At 44.2% G+C, this 18357-nt stretch overlaps 3 protein-coding genes across 9 annotated transcripts in view; 1 reads left to right on the forward strand and 2 right to left on the reverse strand.

The window, feature by feature from the left end:
* Position 1: 1 nt before the first annotated feature.
* LOC306943039 (Ig-like V-type domain-containing protein FAM187A) lies at positions 2–1294 on the reverse strand (the record flags this gene model as incomplete). The annotated part of the gene is made up of 1 exon (XM_079529245.1): positions 2–1294. A coding segment is annotated over one exon (1293 nt), but the record flags the coding sequence as incomplete, so codon positions are not given.
* On the reverse strand, positions 1253–16922 carry LOC306912536 (kelch-like protein 23). Of its 7 annotated transcripts, none has more exons than XM_079488831.1 (13): positions 16371–16920; positions 14112–14297; positions 13133–13267; positions 12211–12402; positions 10386–10529; positions 9977–10151; positions 6333–6509; positions 4733–4861; positions 4410–4589; positions 4081–4254; positions 3014–3179; positions 2739–2915; positions 1253–1296 (listed from the first exon to the last, which is right to left on the reverse strand). In XM_079488831.1, coding segments are annotated over exons 2-13 (1818 nt in total). In that variant the 5' UTR covers positions 14280–14297; positions 16371–16920; the 3' UTR covers positions 1253–1295. The 7 variants fall into 7 exon arrangements, with proteins under 7 accessions (XP_079344957.1, XP_079344954.1, XP_079344953.1 ...); XM_079488828.1 differs by lacking the exon at positions 1253–1296 and adding an exon at positions 2416–2616 and having other exon boundaries at positions 16376–16921; XM_079488827.1 differs by lacking the exon at positions 1253–1296 and adding an exon at positions 2416–2616 and having other exon boundaries at positions 16371–16921.
* The window catches only part of LOC306912537 (transmembrane protein 200C-like), a 37149-nt gene continuing 34876 nt past the window's right edge, over positions 16085–18357 (forward strand). The window contains exon 1 of the mRNA XM_079488834.1: positions 16085–16199. The gene's annotated coding sequence lies outside the window, so the exon portion shown is untranslated. The remainder of the gene's footprint in view (positions 16200–18357) is intronic.

Raw genomic sequence — 18357 nt, forward strand, 5'->3', positions numbered from 1 at the left:
CTTAACCCGCAGGTTGCTTCTGGTCAGGATGTGGCCCACGGGCTGCCAACTGATTTGGCCTATAGCAGTTTAACAGGAATGTCTGAACAGACTTGACCCTTGACACCTGTTGTCTGCCTACGTTGTTCAAAAATGTCTGATGCTCCTGAGGCAAGTGTCCAAATCCAGCCCTCCCCAACACCAACACACTGAACACCATCGTCATGGTAACGTATGATATCAGCACCAACCAGAGACTCGATTGAAAGTCGGGGTGCGATGTCACGCCCAGACCCTTCTGGGTGTAGACCAACAAATGGATCTCTGCAGCCTGACGACCCTGTAGCCAGCAGTAGTAGGTACCTGAGTCTTCGGCAGTGGCTGGTGTGAAGACCAGAAGATGACCTGTGTCTATAATGACCCTCCCCACCGAGTGTTCGGAGCGGTAGATTGGCTTAGATTCACGGTCCCATGCTACGACCATGTTGGGTCGTGACCCCGGACAGCCCAGGACCAGGTTCTGCCCGGCCGGGTGTTTGAGGTGGAAGACCGGCAGCGCTTCGTTGTGAGAGGTTGAACCGTATCCGAGAAACCTCGTCAGGTTGAGAATTCTCTGAGAGGAGGGAGCCTGAGGCGGGCAGGGCGCATGACACTGCCTGATCTGCATCTTGGCCCCGCCCATACTGTGCTCCGATAGGCCAAAGGCACTGGGCACCGCTCCGGAACCACAAGAGGCAGCCGTCTGATTGGCTCGTCTGTAACGCACATGCAGGTACTGGGAATACACATAGCAGAGCCCCACACGCACCTGTTCTCCTTTTACGCCACAGCGGTCACACACGGACCAGGCCTGGTCGCTGGTGAACACCTGGTACAAGGGAGCGTTAGAGCTGCGTCTCGCACTTCCTGCTACGCTACTGATGCTCGAAGTAAACCTCATCGCTCTCACTTCCTGGATGTCCAGGTCATAACCGAAGTAGTAGTCTTTGTGGGCGGAGCCACACACATAGAGGCCGGAGTCCTGTGGCCCCGCGTTGAAGATCAGCAGGCTGAAGAGACGGATGGAGAACCTGCTCCTCAGGTCGCTGCTGTGGAGGAGCCCGCTGGAGTCCAGCACACTGGTGCCACGGTGGTCCGTCAGGGCCCTCGTCTCCTCCCAGCTGTCCCCGCGCTTCTTGTAAAACCACACCACCTCAAGGACCTCCCGTGGTTTGCAGTAACAGGGCAGTTCCACAGTGGTTCCGGTCACGTAGGCGGCATTGGAGAAGGTGAGAAAGGCGGGACAGGCTCTCCTGCCAAACACGTCTTCCCAATCCTCTGGAGATTCATAACAGGTCAATAGAGGACACCACAGGAGGAGGAGGAAGAAGAGAGAGAGGGAGCCACAGTGGTGAGGAAGCATAGAGTCTTTCTTCCAAGAAGTGATGTCATAGTGGTCATAATACGCATCTACAACGCCTTATATAGGCTGACCAAAGCTCCGGTTTGACATCACACAACACACACTGTTGCCTAGCTTTGCATGTCACTCACTCACTCACTCACTCACTCACAGACAGACAGACAGACAGACAGACAGACAGACAGACAGACAGACAGACAGACAGACAGACAGACAGACAGACAGACAGACAGACAGACAGACAGACAGACAGACAGACAGACAGACAGACAGACAGACAGACAGACAGACAGACAGACAGACAGACAGACAGACAGACAGACAGACAGACAGACAGACAGACAGACAGACAGACAGACAGACAGACAGACAGACAGACAGACAGACAGACAGACAGACAGACAGACAGACAGACAGACAGACAGACAGACAGACAGACAGACAGACAGACAGACAGACAGACACACAGACACACAGACACACAGACACACACACACACACACACACACACACACACACACACACACACACACACACACACACACACACACACACACAAAATATTCTGACTCGCAATGGATCTTCACCCACCACCCAAAAGGGATTATATGGAGACTAGATGCCTTAGAGATGGTCGCCTTTTAATCATTACAATACCTACTGTCCTTGTTTTGAGATCTGCTGCCAAGTCATGTCTCACCTTGGACAAGATACTGTAAATCTATATCTGCTGTCATTTGTCTTCTGCAAATGTCTCTCTACTCCCACAAAAAGCAAATTCTTATTTTATTTTTTTATACAGTATATTTGGGTATTTTGTCTTCTAGTTATCCAACTTTGTTTCTCTTATTTCTTCTTAATCTACTCTCTATGACTCTTTCTTGAAACCGGAAACAGCTGGAACTTTGTACAAAACATTATTCCACCTTTTTACACCTGTGAACTTATGAGATCATGTGACAATAAAGTTGAAATTGACTCCATTCAACCAACTCCTGTGTATGTGTATATAAGAATAGACAAAGACAATACACTCTCAGAAGATAATTACTGTATTAAACATGTATCAAACATTTCAACATGTCCCTCACTGTCTCAAAATATAAACATAAGTTCACAGCTAGACAAAAAACAAGAAGGCGTTTATTATAGTGAATAACCTCACAGTGAAGAGCATCACATAAAGCATGTAAAGAAAGGTGCAATAAATCCAGGGTTTGAAGTGCTCACCTCCCCTGAAAAAAACTAAAATGAGCTACCCAGAAAGCATATACATACTGTATTTATACAGGATATGGCCTCTTTTACACACAAAACACACATCTGCTCAAATCTGCCGAATGTCCATTGCCATTACCATTCGGTAGGTGCATGTGTACAATGATTGTATACATCTTTATTCAGCCAGAGAGAGACACCGCTAAAAGAGCTGCGGCCTTCAGGGATCCTCCCCACATATTCCCACGTGTCCGTCTGGTCACAGTACCGCTCGATGGTACAGAGATTCCTACCAATCTCTGTACCATCTCTGTACCTATCGAAGACAGAACCAATAACCATGAGAGAAATCAAATGTCTGGTGTGAACAAACAGACACTTTTCTCCATGATTTATGAAGCAGAAGCCTTTTACCTGCGCCTGTCCAACCCTCCTAGTACGTAGATCTTTCCATCCATCACAGTCACACCAGGATTGCAGCGTGGCGTGTTCATCGACGCACGCAGGGTCCACTGGTTTGTCGTTGGGTCGTAGCACTCCACCTTGTTCGTGGTCACTGACGGTGACGAATGCTCACCACCTATTGGATAAAGAGGAATTTAGTAATGACATTTTGGAGACACCGACGTAGGCCTACCGGTATTTGTCTCAAAGGTCAAATCAGTCTTCATGCATTTTTTGGAGGGATATACAATTACAGATATATAATGCAATATCAACCATACTGTGTATACCAATATCCTTTTTGGCATCTCTCTGGCAGAAACAGAGAGAGGCTGGCTGGGCACAGAGTCAGCCGCCAGCCAGGCACATGGAACTGGTGGCGAGCAGACTGGCATATGGCACAGCCAGGAAAGGAAAGTCCCGAGTTGGATGTTCTATAGCTATTCCGCACTCTCGCCTGTGGCTTGTCAGTTGAAAGTTTGAAACACTTTAAAGCCTTTATCTATTTGAATATTTGCAGTTACTAGCCTTTGTAGGGCTTTGATGTTGTAGTCAGTGTGTTTAATATGGAACTAAATGCCATTAACCTGCGCATCCCTTTTCGGGGGGAATATTACCTGAACATAGCAGATCAATAATAATAATACCAAATATATATAAAATACAAATAATACAATATATTGTAGCAACCCCGTGAAAGACGCAGCCGGTCTGCCAAGCTGGAGACCGAGGTTCAATACAACATAAGCAAAATACAATATGCACAATAGACCATAGACTGAACTTGAGACTGAAGACCATACAATTAAAGCGGGATTTTCAGGCCACTATGCAACCTTCTAATCTAGTCCTATATTGCGCTGAGAGCAATGGTCAACGAGTTATGGCCATTTGAAAAGTTAAACACTGCTGTAATACTGCAATTTAATTATTTTGTGTGTGACCCCTGAACAGCCCTGAATATGGCATGTTTGGTGAGGATGGGTGCAACGGTGAGCCTGAATAGTAGGAGGTTTTAAGTGGTTATGGTATGATACCTATAACGTAGATCTTTCCATTGAGAGCATGGGCAGCTACACAAGAACGTGCAACCTGCGTAGGGGCCAGTCGTGTCCATACAGATGTTTTAGTGTTGTACTTGTAGAGACCAAGTACAACACAGGCCATGTCTGTGTTAGGGTAGACATTCCTCTCCTCCCCAACGGTATCTTCTAGAAACCAGGAGCACACGTGGCAAAACATTATATATTCATCCAGAAGGATGAATATGTAATTACAAACAACAAAAGGCTTTGGATATTTCCACTTAAACAGTACAGTATAAAACAGGTGGTTGAACCTGCAGTTGCATAAATCTGTTCCATACCAATATAATAGAGCAGTCCATCTAATGCGACCACACAGCTGTTGGAAGGGCCTGGCCTGTCAACAGAGTCCGACTCCATGAGCTGCCACGTGTTGGTACTGGGGTCGTATCGCTCCACAAGGCACTCAGGGGACCCGTGGCCACCCACAGCCCACAGATAGCCATCCAGCATCACCAGTCCTATGTGGGTGTGGTTAAAAGCTGATGATTAGAACGGATCACCTCGGTCATATGCAGCATCTACTTGGGTAATCAAGGCAACAACCAATAGTAGTTATTCCAAGACAAAGTTTAAATTGAATGCCATTGGTTGGTAGTCTTACCGAAGTCAAAGCGTGCCCTATCCATGGGTGCCATCTTCATCCATGAGTCATCATTTGAAGGGTCATAGCGCCACAGCTCCCTACTGTATTTAGGTTTTAATTTTCCTCCAGCCAAATACAAAGTAGTGCCTATGGTGGGAGAAGAGCAGAATTAATGGCCAGTTTTGAGTGTTTGTCCTAACACAAACATTGAATGCTATTGACAATGAATGGCCAGTTTTGAGTGTTTGTCCTAACACAAACATTGAATGCTATTGACAATGATTGGCCAGTTTTGAATGTTTGTGCAAACACAAACATTGAATGCCATTGACAATGAATGGCCAGTTTTGATTGTTTGTGCAAACACAAACACAAACATTGAAGATGAAAGTGAGGACGCAAATTGTGATTGGCCGGAATGAGATTAAGTGGCAGCGGTGGCCGAACGGTTTGCGGAGCGGTCTTGATACCAGAAGGTCGCCAGTTCGTATCCCCGGACCGGCACGTTAAAATTACCACCGCTGAAGTGCCCTTGAGCAAGGCATTGAACCACTACCATGAAATGTTCTATGAGCAGGGCCTGGCTGTAAACAAGTATCTGATGCTTAGTCCAGTTACCCTGGGTAAATATAGTAACTTTGCTTTGCTTCACACAGGTGTGATTTTTAATGTCACAGTGAAAACGCAATACCTTCACGGCCCACATGATGGGATCTCTGGCATAAACAGGGTTCCCACTCACACATGCATTTTCAAAACTTTTCAAGATGGGCTACATATATAAGATGGGCTATAGTACTATATACCTACAGTATCTCACGATACTGGATTTCAAACTTCGATACGATATTTGGAAAAGTATTGATATTTCAATAACACGCAACCATAGCATGAGTACAAATAAAAAGAGCATTCTACCGGTGAGAGGCGGAACTGTCTGTGACTAACGTGGTGTCACGTGGTCTCTACACAGATAGGAGGGTCTAGACTCAGACGTGCGTCATTATTTAGCCAAGAGCCAAGAGTTACAAATGATCCAGTGTGCGATCATAGTGAAGATGAATATTCTGTGACTATTTAAATCACCTATCTTCAACAGGAATAGAAAGCTTGTGGTTTCTATTAGCTTGGATTCCCCATCGATGATGTTACTGGTGGACGGGTTTCGGAGTAGAAACAAATCGTGCTATTTTATCATGAACATTGGTGAGGACCAATTATATGAAGGTACGTTGAAAAGTGGTGAAGTGGGTGAGGTAAAACCTAAAAATTGGCAGCAGTGAGGGTCATTAGACTGCAACATACATTCACCATTCACACACAACGATGGCGCTAGTCTCGCATATCCAGATGATCAGCTCTTATTGTCTGACTAGATGAGACTAGATGTTGAAGGAAACCATGCAAGGCACCAAGCTGCTCATCGGGAGCTGTTAGGGGCTCAGTGTCTTGCTCAAGGACACTTCAACAGAAACCCAGGAGGAGCCGAGGATCGAACCAGGAACCTTTCGCTCCCTAGACGGCCGCTCCACCTTCTGAGCGACTGTCACTCCTAAAAACAGAGTAGGATCCTTAAGTTGATTGGTCTCTACTCCAGTTGACCGATGGTACTCCTCACCTGACACAGCCACACCATGCCTGCTAACAGTGAAGGGCAGAGATGCCAGACTCTTCCATGGAGAGGGCAGGAGCAATCGATTCCATGTTTTGGTAAGGGGATCAAAACACTCAACTTCGTCGCAAAGTTGCTTGTAGTCACCCTGACCCCCCAGTCCCCCCACGATCACGATCACCTCTATTAATACAAAGTTAGAACACAGCACATTTTAACACATTAACTGCCAGGTATTAAAGGAGAATTCCATGCTAGAAGGCTTTCTTACCTTTCTTTGTAGTTGTTATGTCCCCACCAAAGAGGTTTGATTGATTGATTGATTGAAGAATTTATTAACAGTTTGCAGAATTACAGTACATTTCAAGCACAAACTCAATACAAAGGCTGTTAACTGTGAGTGGACGACCCAATTAAGCATTACACTTGTTTCCAATAGGGTCCACCATGTTCAAATCATCAAAACATTTAGAGACGTACAAATAGACACTTCTATAGACAGAACAGGAATTCATCAAAAAGGAGGTAAAAAGGGAAAATAAATATATACAGTGAGGGGAAAAAAAGGGGGGGGCGGGGGGGGGATTCAGATTTTACGGGGGCCAGTTTCGAATTGCAGCCATCCGTAGGTGCCCTTTGAGAGCGGTTTTGAAGGAGTCAAGGGATTCGCATGTCTTAATGACAGTTGGTAGGGCGTTCCACATTTTGGTGGCATAGGAGCGAAAAGAATTTAGTCCCTTGTTTGTGCCGAATCTGGGTTGTACATGGTTCGTTGCACTCCCTCTGGTGTTGTGGGTGTGGACTTCGTTAACATTAAGGAAGTATCTAGACAGGTACATGGGTATCTTGGTGGTGTATCGAATCTTGTGGACCAGACCCATTGCAAGATGCTGTACTCTGTCGTCGACCCTAAGCCATTCCAGCCTGTCGAAGTGGGCAGGGGTGAGGTGGGTTCGGGGGGCTAGATCAAGTAGGAGCCTGACCAGTTTGTTTTGGGAAGTCTGGAGCCTGGTTTTAAGGGCCTTTGAGGTGCTGTGGTACCAGGAGGTGCATGCATAGTCAAAGAAACCCTGTACAAGGGCTCCTGTTAAGGTCTTCAAGGTGTTTTTGTTGACCAGTGAGGAGATCCTGTAGAGGAATCTTGTTCTATGGTTGACTTTTTTGATTACGTTGGTGGCCATTTTATCACCGGAAAGATTAGCCTCCAGGATGGAACCTAGGTAGGTAATTTCATCTTTACGTGTGATAACATTGTCACCCACTCTAACCAAGAAGCCATTTGCCTTGCTGAGATTACTAATAGAGCCAAAGAGAATGGATTCAGTTTTTCCCAGGTGTAAAGATAGTTTGTTATCAGCGAGCCAGGTGCAGATTCTACCGAGTTCAGAGCTGAGGGCATTTTCAACCTGCAGTTTGTCCCTGTCCGAGACCAGCAGTGCTGAGTCATCTGCGAACAGGAACAAGTTGCAGTCACAGGCTGAAGTCATGTCGTTTACATATATTAGGAACAGTAGAGGCCCTAGTATGCTTCCTTGTGGAACGCCACAGCTCACTGGGAGGGGGGGGGACAGTGTTCCGTTCACTTCCACCATCTGTTCTCTCCCCTCCAGGTAGGATTGCATCCAGCTCACTGATGTGCTATCGAAACCAATTGCTTTTAGCTTGTTAACCAGCATGGAGTGGTTCACGGTGTCAAAAGCCTTTTGGAGGTCCAGCATGACCATGCCGCAGTATTTGCCAGCGTCCACCTCTTGTTTGATGTGGTCGCTCAAATAGAGAAGGCATGTGTCAGTGGAGTGGGATGTTCTGAAGCCAGATTGGAACTCGTACAATAATTTATTAGTGGCAAGATACTTTTCAACCTGTTCATAGACTATTTTTTCCATCACTTTCGAGATGGAACTAAGAATAGAAATAGGGCGGTAGTTGCCGGGGTCTAATTTACTCCCTTTCTTGTGCAAGGGGGTTACTTTGGCCAGTTTGAAATCTTGGGGGACCTGTCCCTGTTTGATGGAGAGGTTTACTATGTGGGTGATGATTGGAGCTATAGAGATGGCTGAGTCTCTGAGAAATTTGGAGGGAATGTTGTCATGGCCTGTGGCCTTGTGGGGTTGGAGGGCACTCTGTTTCTTAAGGTCCAGGTCCAGGTGTTTTATTGTGCAAAAACTCCTTATTGGCTATTTCCCCTACCATAAGCCCTCAATGAATTGCATTGAATGGGAATTTAATGGGGCTATGGGGTGTTAATTCGGGGTGCTAATTCGCTTATTTCCATCGAAATAAGTAGTAAAGTGTGCCGCTTGGGATATTATTTACATTATGAAAAATTATATATACAAAAAAATAATAACACCAGCTCAGTGGCCACAAGGCCACTGAGCTGGTGTGGAGGACACTCTAACCACAAGGCCACTGAGCTGGTGTGGAGGACACTCTAACCACAAGGCCACTGAGCTGGTGTGGAGGACACTCTAACCACAAGGCCACTGAGCTGGTGTGGAGGACACTCTAACCACAAGGCCACTGAGCTGGTGTGGAGGACACTAACCACAAGGCCACTGAGCTGGTGTGGAGGACACTCTAACCACAAGGCCACTGAGCTGGTGTGGAGGACACTCTAATCACAAGGCCACTGAGCTGGTGTGGAGGACACTCTAACCACAAGGCCACTGAGCTGGTGTGGAGGACACTCTAACCACAAGGCCACTGAGCTGGTGTGGAGGACACTAACCACAAGGCCACTGAGCTGGTGTGGAGGACACTCTAACCACAAGGCCACTGAGCTGGTGTGGAGGACACTCTAACCACAAGGCCACTGAGCTGGTGTGGAGGACACTAACCACAAGGCCACTGAGCTGGTGTGGAGGACACTAACCACAAGGCCACTGAGCTGGTGTGGAGGACACTAACCACAAGGCCACTGAGCTGGTGTGGAGGACACTAACCACAAGGCCACTGAGCTGGTGTGGAGGACACTAACCACAAGGCCACTGAGCTGGTGTGGAGGACACTCTAACCACAAGGCCACTGAGCTGGTGTGGAGGACACTCTAACCACAAGGCCACTGAGCTGGTGTGGAGGACACTAACCACAAGGCCACTGAGCTGGTGTGGAGGACACTAACCACAAGGCCACTGAGCTGGTGTGGAGGACACTCTAACCACAAGGCCACTGAGCTGGTGTGGAGGAGTGGGCAATCGTATTTTCTTTTACCCGGAAAATACATTTTGTAACCGGGATCATCGGTTCTTCAGTTATGGGCTGTTGAATATAGCTTGTATTGACCAAAAACGCAATCTGGGAAAAGGATCTGAGATAAATGTATTTTTCTAAATTTTCTAACGTGGAGGCGGATGGCAGGCAAAATTAATTTAGCAAAAATCTGCCTCATGGTAGCGCTATAGCAGGACAGTTTTAAACGTATGCGGTGGAGGTTCTTCCTAGGCCTACTGGTAGTGTGCATGCAGCGTTTCTCACCGATTGGTCCAGTCGTTGAAAGCCAATCGATTCGTAGTCAATCAGAATGGAATACAATGAAATATGTCATATAATCACACACAAAGAATGGCAGGGACTGTAAATGTCACCTAGAACCCCCTTATGTATCTATCTTTTCCACCATCAGTTGCAACGTGTGTGAGGGAGGGTACCTGTGGTCCTACGTGGGTGTACTGTTTTACTGTAGGGCAGGAGATGCTGGTTCTTGGCCTTGGCCTCAGAGATGAGCCTCTGGCAGCACGGAGATTCTTTCACCACCTCCAGAGCCTCAATCACATCGTGGAGGTAGGAGGGACTGATAAGAGGAAGACGGATCAGCTCTAGGACCTTCATGAACAAAAAAAACACTCATTATTTACTAGTCCAACTGGATATTGGGTGAATGACATTTAACTTTTGCTTTTCAAATCTCTACATCTGCCTCATGACAGAGTCCTTACATATTGTAGGTGCGTACACAGGTACAGTAAAGATGTTCAATGTTTTAATGATTAACTTTGCACATCAACATCATAATAGAATCAATGTAAGCTTGCCTTAGCAGCATGAGAAGTGACTGACCTTTTCAAAGTGCTGTCTGCGTGTAGGACACTTATTGAACCACAACATGGCAGCCTCAAACGACATCTCCTCCTTAGGAACATTGAGATCGTCATTGGAAAGAATCTTTGTCACTTTATCCAGAGAGAGAGAGGGGAATAACTCCTAGGGACAGAAACACACACTGGATTAGTTTATAGGCAGCGGTGCACACAACCGGTACGCATGCGTCGTCAAAACGTTTGCTGCGCGGTAGATCAAAGGCATGCGATGCGCGTTTGCGCACCAACAGCTGAGAGACAGGAATTTAGAGAATGCTGACAGGCACTCAAAAGAGATGTTAACGTCCTAGAAGTAGACTTAGAAATAAAACTAGTGTTGACTAATCATTACAAGTGGCTCTTATTTTGATGAGGAAGTTTCTGCACAGGAAGTCCATTTCAGTTGTAAACCAGCTACGATGGATGAGCTGTCAAAGTGGTAGTCCCCACGTTAGCGACCATATTTACAATATGAAAACCATGCATGATCTGTCACTTAAACAATGTAGGTTACACACGTTGGAATTAAACATGGAACCTGCAGCATTAGGTGAGTAATTAATTGTATATGTGTTGGATGTTTGTGGTTGTGCTAATGATAAACGGACACCTGCTGCTAGTGGGATCCTCCTGCTGCTTAACGACTACAAATACACTGTGCAGCTTTGCATCTTTGTATCTTTTGCATCTGCCTGTGTGAAAGCAGCATAACGTTGTGGCAGGATACAAACGTCTGTAGTCCCCCTCCCCCCGTCGCTGTGCGCACCAAACTACATGTACAGGTGCTCCTTTGAGTAGAAGCCCAAAATAATAATGTGCCGCCCTGTTTATAGGTTAAGAACTACGGACGATATCCGATATAATTATATATAAACCAATGTTAATATCTCATTCTGTATTAGGAAAATAAATAAATAAATCAATCAATCAAAATAATGTCCATTCTGAAAAAGGCATATAAAAACTGAATTTGAAAAAGCAATGCCTCTTTATTCCAAAACTAGGGATGCACCGATATTGAAATGTTGGCCAATATCCCAACAAAAAACTGCTTGAATGTAGTATTCTTATATCCACTTGTTTTGGGTTTAGCTGGTTGTTTGGTGTTTGTATCAACCTGGACAGGGGAGGGTGTTTCACCGTCGGACTGTTTAATAGTGACACTTCCCGTTGTTTACAGCATATACAACACTGGCGAAGGCCGCTGGCCGAAACGCGTTTGTTGTGTTGCTGCTTGTGCAGCATACCCATCCTAAGATTAAACAATAAAGTGCCTATTCCGTAAGTGCTGGTATTCTCCTTCTTCTAAAGTGATTCCTGACCGTGCACCCGGTAAAATGTTCTATGAGATTGAGACAAGTTGGAGTCGGCGTGCTTTCTTCTTTTCGAAACCAACTTGTTGACCCCCAGAAAACACTGATAGAATCTGCAGCCTTCATCATCACAAAAGGCTTATTCATTTATTACTTTTTATAATATCATAATAATATCAGCTAAAAGCGATATATTACTTGGATATCTGTTCGATAATCGATACCGATAGCGATATTGCATTTTAAGGCCAACATTGGCTGATATCGATGATGACTGATTATTGCCCATCCCTCCCCATTAAGAACCTGTTCACTGGTTAGTTTGATGAAAGGACAAGTGACAGTAGCTTGTTATTATTCATCCAATTACTGAATGACACAGATGTTTCAATCTGTTCAGTTGGATAATAGCAATAAAACACCTTTAATATCTTTCCTTGAGTTAGACAGTCTCATCCTGTGGGTCACCACAGATTTATAACAGACTCTGACCTGCATGTAGACATTTCTGAAGTGTTTGATGATGAAATCCAGGCTGTGTTTCTCCAATGCCTCAAAGGAAAGGGCCTCAGCAAAGCTGTGCATCCCTAAACAGTTGTTTTTATCTATGTTACGGTCCATATAACGACAGCAGACCTCTTGAACAGCCTTGATCTCCAGCATGTGTGCTGCTGCTACCAGGTCCTAGATTAAAAAGAAAAGAAAAAAGACAGCAGGCTCATTAGAAGCTTGTGTTTTGTTATATTTCATTGTCCACCTGTATCAGGCTCCCTTCCAAAAGCTTATATCGTTTCCCATGGGAGACTTGATCTGTCCGTCCGTCCGAGAGTGAGAGGCCTGCAGATTGCAGGTATGCCCAGCTAAGGCATTGCCATTGACTAAATTCAGTTCAGTGACTGTCTGTGATAATTGGCAGAGTGGCAGTCGTCACATATGGAGAAGACAATGCTTCCCGTTTCCATTATCTGTATCCTGAAACACTTATTTTCCCCAAATTTGAGCATCTACTATTGTTTGTGTTCAAGAATTTCTTGTTAAACGTGAACGCAAATGTGTGTGTGTGTGTGTGTGTGTGTGTGTGTGTGTGTGCGTGTGCGTGCGTGCGTGCGTGCGTGCGTGCGTGCGTGCGTGCGTGCGTGCAAATGGCAGATGGTAAATGGTGCATTTATATAGCACTTTTATCCAAAGCGCTTTACATAGATTTTGCATTACATTCACCCATTCATACACCGAAGGTGGTGGAAACCATGCAAGGCACCAACCTGCATATCGGGAGCAAAGGGGTTCAGACTAGTCTTGCTCAAGGACACTGCGACACTAACGCAGTGGGGGAGCCCGGCATCAAACTGTGTGTGTGTGTGTGTGTGTGTGTGTGTGTGTGTGTGTGTGTCTCAAGGTGATGATAATACGTTACCTGCAAATGTTCTTTGGGGATGGCCACCTTTGACGTGTAAGCATAAGTCAACAAAAAGTCAATGATGTGAGGTTGTACTCCATGGAGATTAACTCTCTCCTGTCTGGACTCCAACATGCCAGTTGTAAACATTGCCTGTCCAGATTGAAAATGTGAATGGTTGGCTTAGTTCTATTTAGATTAAATTTACATTGTGTCAATAATTAATTTATTTGGTTATAGCATGGTCTTCAGTTCACATGAAAGCCAAAGTCAATGCCATTCCTAACCCATTTAGATCTGATGCCAATTCCAAAAAACAAGCCCAAATTGATTAAAACAATTAATTACCAGCTGCATTATTATTATCTGCAGGGGTCCGCTATAACTGCCTCTGTGTCAGTTTCAGCGCAGTAGTTTAGGTACTGTAGGAACCAAAATTCTCTAAGGCGGAACTATTGTTTTCTGAGTCATTCGTTTCCGCCCAGACATATTTGCGGTGCGCACATATAACAGCCAATGAGAAAACCAGCTGGACTACAGGACTAGAGGACTACTGGACTAGCTTGCACATCGATTATAGACTCAGCTTGCTATTGCATAGCAGCTGGTAAAAAAGCACTCTAAAACCTAACCTAAGTTTTCTGGAAACCTTCAAATTCGTATTCAAAGCCTGGGCCGGCCTAGTTTTCCAGGCACCTAGGCTGCTAATCCAGCGTGTCGCAGGTTGGACTCCCGATCATGATGATCTTTACTGCGTGTCACTCCCCCCCCATTTCCTGTCAGCTTACTGTAGATTGAAATAAAGGCAGAAAAGGCCCAACAAATATCTTAAAAATAAATAAAATATCTAAAAAATAATGTAATTATGTTGCTACATGTATAGCAACAACAGCTCCCGGATTGAAAGGTATAACAACATACAGGTCCAATGGGTTTGGGTTAATAGCACCAGGTCATTAATGTTCACATGGAACTGTGAACATTTCTCTGTGTTTACCTGAAAGTAAGAACTAAATGATGCCAGCACAGCTCTGTGACAAGGGAACTCCCGACCCCCACAGCACAGAACCACATCACATAACTCATTACTGAGCCGAAGACGGTTTAGGCCTTCAAGGACTGTGTGAGGATGCCTGGTCTGCTCCACGAACACCAAGTTCTCCATGACTCCTTCTGCTGGCCTCTACGACAACATGGAATGAAACGGTTAGTCATAATTTGCATGTTACCTGTAATGACATCACGACATGGAGAGAAAGGACAGTGTGACAATGTCACATCATGGATGGAGTCAAATCATGAGACATTATTGGAAAGTTATGAATTCCTATGATGAATTCCTGTTCTGTTCTTTACTTCTTTGTCTATATAGAAGTGTTTATTTGTACGTCTCTAAATGTTTTGATGAATTGAACATGGTGGACCCTGTTGTAAACAAGTGTAATGCTTAATTGGGTCGTCCACTCACAGTTAACAGCCTTTGTATTGAGTTTGTGCTTGAAATGTACTGTAATTCTGCAAACTGTTAATAAAATGTTCAATCAATCAATCAATCAGTCAAACAATCAAGCTGTCAGCTTGCACAGTGCAGACAGCTATGCAACCTGTCAGGCTAATATAGCATGTGATGCCCTGACCTATGACTGACCAATCTTTTTACTTCTCTTTATTATATTTTCCCCCCTTTCCTGGGTGTTAGTTTTTTTGTTTGTCTTGTCTTCTATCTGCAACTTTACCTCTGCCTAAAGGCCAATCCACACCAAATGAGTGCAACTACTTGCAACTCCTTGCAACAATGATCCCCAATGGCAGTTGCAAGGAGTTGCATTGGTGTGGACTGGCTTTAAGTCTAATTCAATGAAGAAGGCAGTATTTTATAGGTCAATTCATTGCACACAGGAATCGTCTTTCAGGCAAAATGTGTAAAATATGACCTTTTAATATTTGTGACAGTGAAATGCTTTATATTGTGATTAATGCATATTCATGTCTGGACCCCAGGAAGACTAGCTGTTGTTAAGGCGGCAGCTAATGGATCCAAATGATAAACAAAATATATGTAACTAAAAGTTAGAACTCTGCAGTGAACTCTTACATCATAATTTGACAGCATCTCATTAAATAGTAATTCCAACTCTGCATGAACAGTGCTTTCTGCCATGACATGTCATACTGTCTGCAGCGTGTAGGATATTCTGTTTGGTAGTTTGGCGACATCATGTGGTCTGACTGGTGGTACAGTTTAGCAAACAATCGATAGCTCCTCACAAAACAGATTTGCTTTGGTTTGATTGATTGAAGTATGTATTAACAGTTTGGAGAATTACAGTACAATTCAAGTACAACTCAATACAAGACTGTTATAGGGTCCACCTAGCCTAAAATTAAAGACTCTCGTACGAGAGTACTCTAAATCTTAGGCTAGGGTCCACCATGTTCAATTCATCATAACATTTAGAGACATACAAATATACACTAGCCTATATAGGTAAAAACAGGAAATAATCATAGAGGAGGTAAAAAGGGGGAAAACAGTGAGGGGGAAAGGGGTGGGTGGGGGGATTCAGTAAAAATCTTATTATACATAATAAAGTATAGCGCCCTACAATAAATACGCGTTCACGCCAGGCACATAAAGGTAGAATAAAATACCTGTAGGCCAAACGTCAACTTCAAAGTTCAAACAGGCACAATTCACATACCTCTGTGGCTTCTTCATACAAATATGAACTAATGAGTCCAGTCCTGTAAACTCAAAAGTCTTCTTTAATAATGAAATGTATATTATTTAGACTTAAACTCGCGCTTCACGTCTTCAAAATGTTGTTGTGTGTAACCACTAAACGTGCCCGGTTGACAACACAGGAGTTCCGTGAAACATAACACACTTCCAGCACGCACGCACACACTCACACATCGAGTTAAGTCAAGTGCATTTCCATGGATGGCAGAAGAAGACATCACGTATCAGAAAACAGAAACATAAAAACTAAACAACCCTTAAAACGATTTATTTTCCATCAGCAAGTTTAGAGTCATTTGGTTGCAGATTCCAGGCTGTTCCACTGGGTGGCACCGCACCAATGTAAGTAAAATATCACAGACACCTACTGTACCAGCCAGACTGGGTTGGCGTTTTGTTAGAATCTGTTGTGCTGCTTAAAAACAATTTGAGTACATGCTGACATCCAACAACATTCCACGTACCGCCGTGGAAACATGGTAAAATGCTAGGATGTCCAAGACGACATATTACCGTACTTGTCTTGGAAGTCGCTGTTTTCCTTCCACTCTGTGTTTTGGTTAGTTACTTAGTGACTGACCAGATTGCCAGTCTTCTCAGCCAATAATTCTACAACGCCATTCGTCCCAATAATGAACCATGTTTGGCTGCCGAGTTTCATCCTTGTAGTAGTACTAGTGAGTGAGTTCCTTGTCCACAGTCCACTTACATATTGGCCTGCCCTACTGTAATGTAACTAGGATACGTTTGGTTTGTTTGTTAAAATGGGTGTTATCTGTTATATATCTCTGTATTATGAAAAGAAAACTAAGTTCAAATGATGATACCAATTTTATCCAATCAGAAGAGAGAACTCAACAATATACTGTTGTATGAGAATAGCATAGCAGATCTACAAGCTCACAACAACAATGTGAGTGAACTTTATGTAGGCATGTAGCCTAGCCTAGGCCCTATGATGTGTGGTAAATGTAACCTGTCTTGTATGAGTTGAATACTAGGCTACTTGAGTCACAACCCAGTACCCCCTTGGGGATAAAGTTTCTCTAATCGAATCTTTATGAAAGATAGACTGCCACAAACCGGTGTCTGACCCTCCCACAGCTGAGCTCACAACAAACCATTCTTATTTCTTGTGTAATCTGTTACATTGATACAACCAATAGCCAGCAGAGGGCACTCTCTGCTCTCCTTTACACCACAATACATTTGCCCTTCTCTTGTGGACTATAATGGCTACCTCCTCTCATTTAGCTCTGGAAGATTAACATTGTTCACCCTCTGTATTTTAGTCAAGCCTGGAACATGATTACTAATTCAATATGACTTAATATACTGAGATGATGGTGTGACAGTTTGTGTCTAAAAGGACGGCAGATGTATTAAATAGCCTATCCAGATGTGGTACACTAAAGTGGAGATAGTGGACCTATGGCCACTGGTTCAGCATCTTAACTGTGTCTCTGCCCATGGAATGTTCATAACCAGTAAGGTTCCGCTTGTGCCCTGTAAGAAAAAAGAAAAGAAAGAAATGTGAGCTTGTTTGATTGATTGATTTGAAAGATGTATTAACAGATTTGAGAATTACAATTACAATTACATTGACTCAATCCATGCTACATGCTATTTTCTTGGACAATTTCTAAACATTTTTGACAATTTTTGCCCATATTAGTGTTAGTGACATAAAAGTCCCTTTTTTCAGGGTGTTTCGCTTTGGATTGCCGTGGTTTTGTTAGGGTTAGGCATGCTTATTCTGAGGATAAGGGTTTGCATATATATATAAGGTTGGTCCCTGAGCGCCCAAATAGGGACACCTTATTGCCCTTTTGTATATAGTAGCCAATTACTTAACCTTTCCATGACATGCAGATACACATTTGCTTGATAGACATGAACAATGCACATGTGGCGGGGGGCGGCTGTGGCTCAGGAGGTAGAGCAGGTTGTCCAATGATCCATGGGTCGGCGGTTCGAATCCCGGCTCCTCCTGTCTACATGTCGAAGTGTCCTTCAGTGGTTGCCACCGTTGGTGTGTGAATGTGGGAAGTGAGGACGCTGACGTTGACTGTTCGCCGCTTCACCTCCCAATGTATGAATGAATGGACTATTGTAAAGCGCTTTGAGTAGGCACCTAGTGCATTTCTATGCACTACGTGCCTACTCAAAGCGCTATAAAAATGCAATCCAAATGCAATCCATGTGAATAATGCTGTAATAATGCAAGCACAGTGATAAATCAATAATAACTAAATCATTGTAAAAGCATGGGGGTGGGTGCTCCATTATAACCGATATACTAGGTGAACTGGAGTTACACCAGCATTATAGGCAGACCACAAACAGGTCAAAGGTTTACCAGAACAGCTAGACTTCCTCCAGGGAGAGGATTATTCTCTCTCTCTTTCTGTAATTGTCCTTCTCTCATTTCTTCTGAGTCTCTCTTTCTCACCTCTTATCTCCTCCATACTGTAGTATACTCGCCGTCAACTTGTCTTGA

The sequence above is a fragment of the Electrona antarctica genome (assembly GCF_951216825.1).
Source record: "Electrona antarctica genome assembly, chromosome: 19".
Lineage (NCBI taxonomy): Eukaryota > Metazoa > Chordata > Actinopteri > Myctophiformes > Myctophidae > Electrona > Electrona antarctica.

What these genes read in the sequence shown, in the direction of transcription:
- LOC306912536 (XM_079488828.1), bottom strand. Translation starts at nt 14,279, where the DNA reads ATGGAGAACTTGGTGTTCGTGGAGCAGACCAGGCATCCTCACACAGTC. An exon ending in TCAGAAATGTCTACATGCAG is followed by an intron (nt 10,530 to 12,210) that starts GTCAGAGTCTGT and finishes TTCTGTCCCTAG; the next exon opens with GAGTTATTCCCCTCTCTCTC. An exon ending in TGGAAAGATCTACGTTATAG is followed by an intron (nt 3,180 to 4,080) that starts GTATCATACCAT and finishes TTTATCCAATAG; the next exon opens with GTGGTGAGCATTCGTCACCG.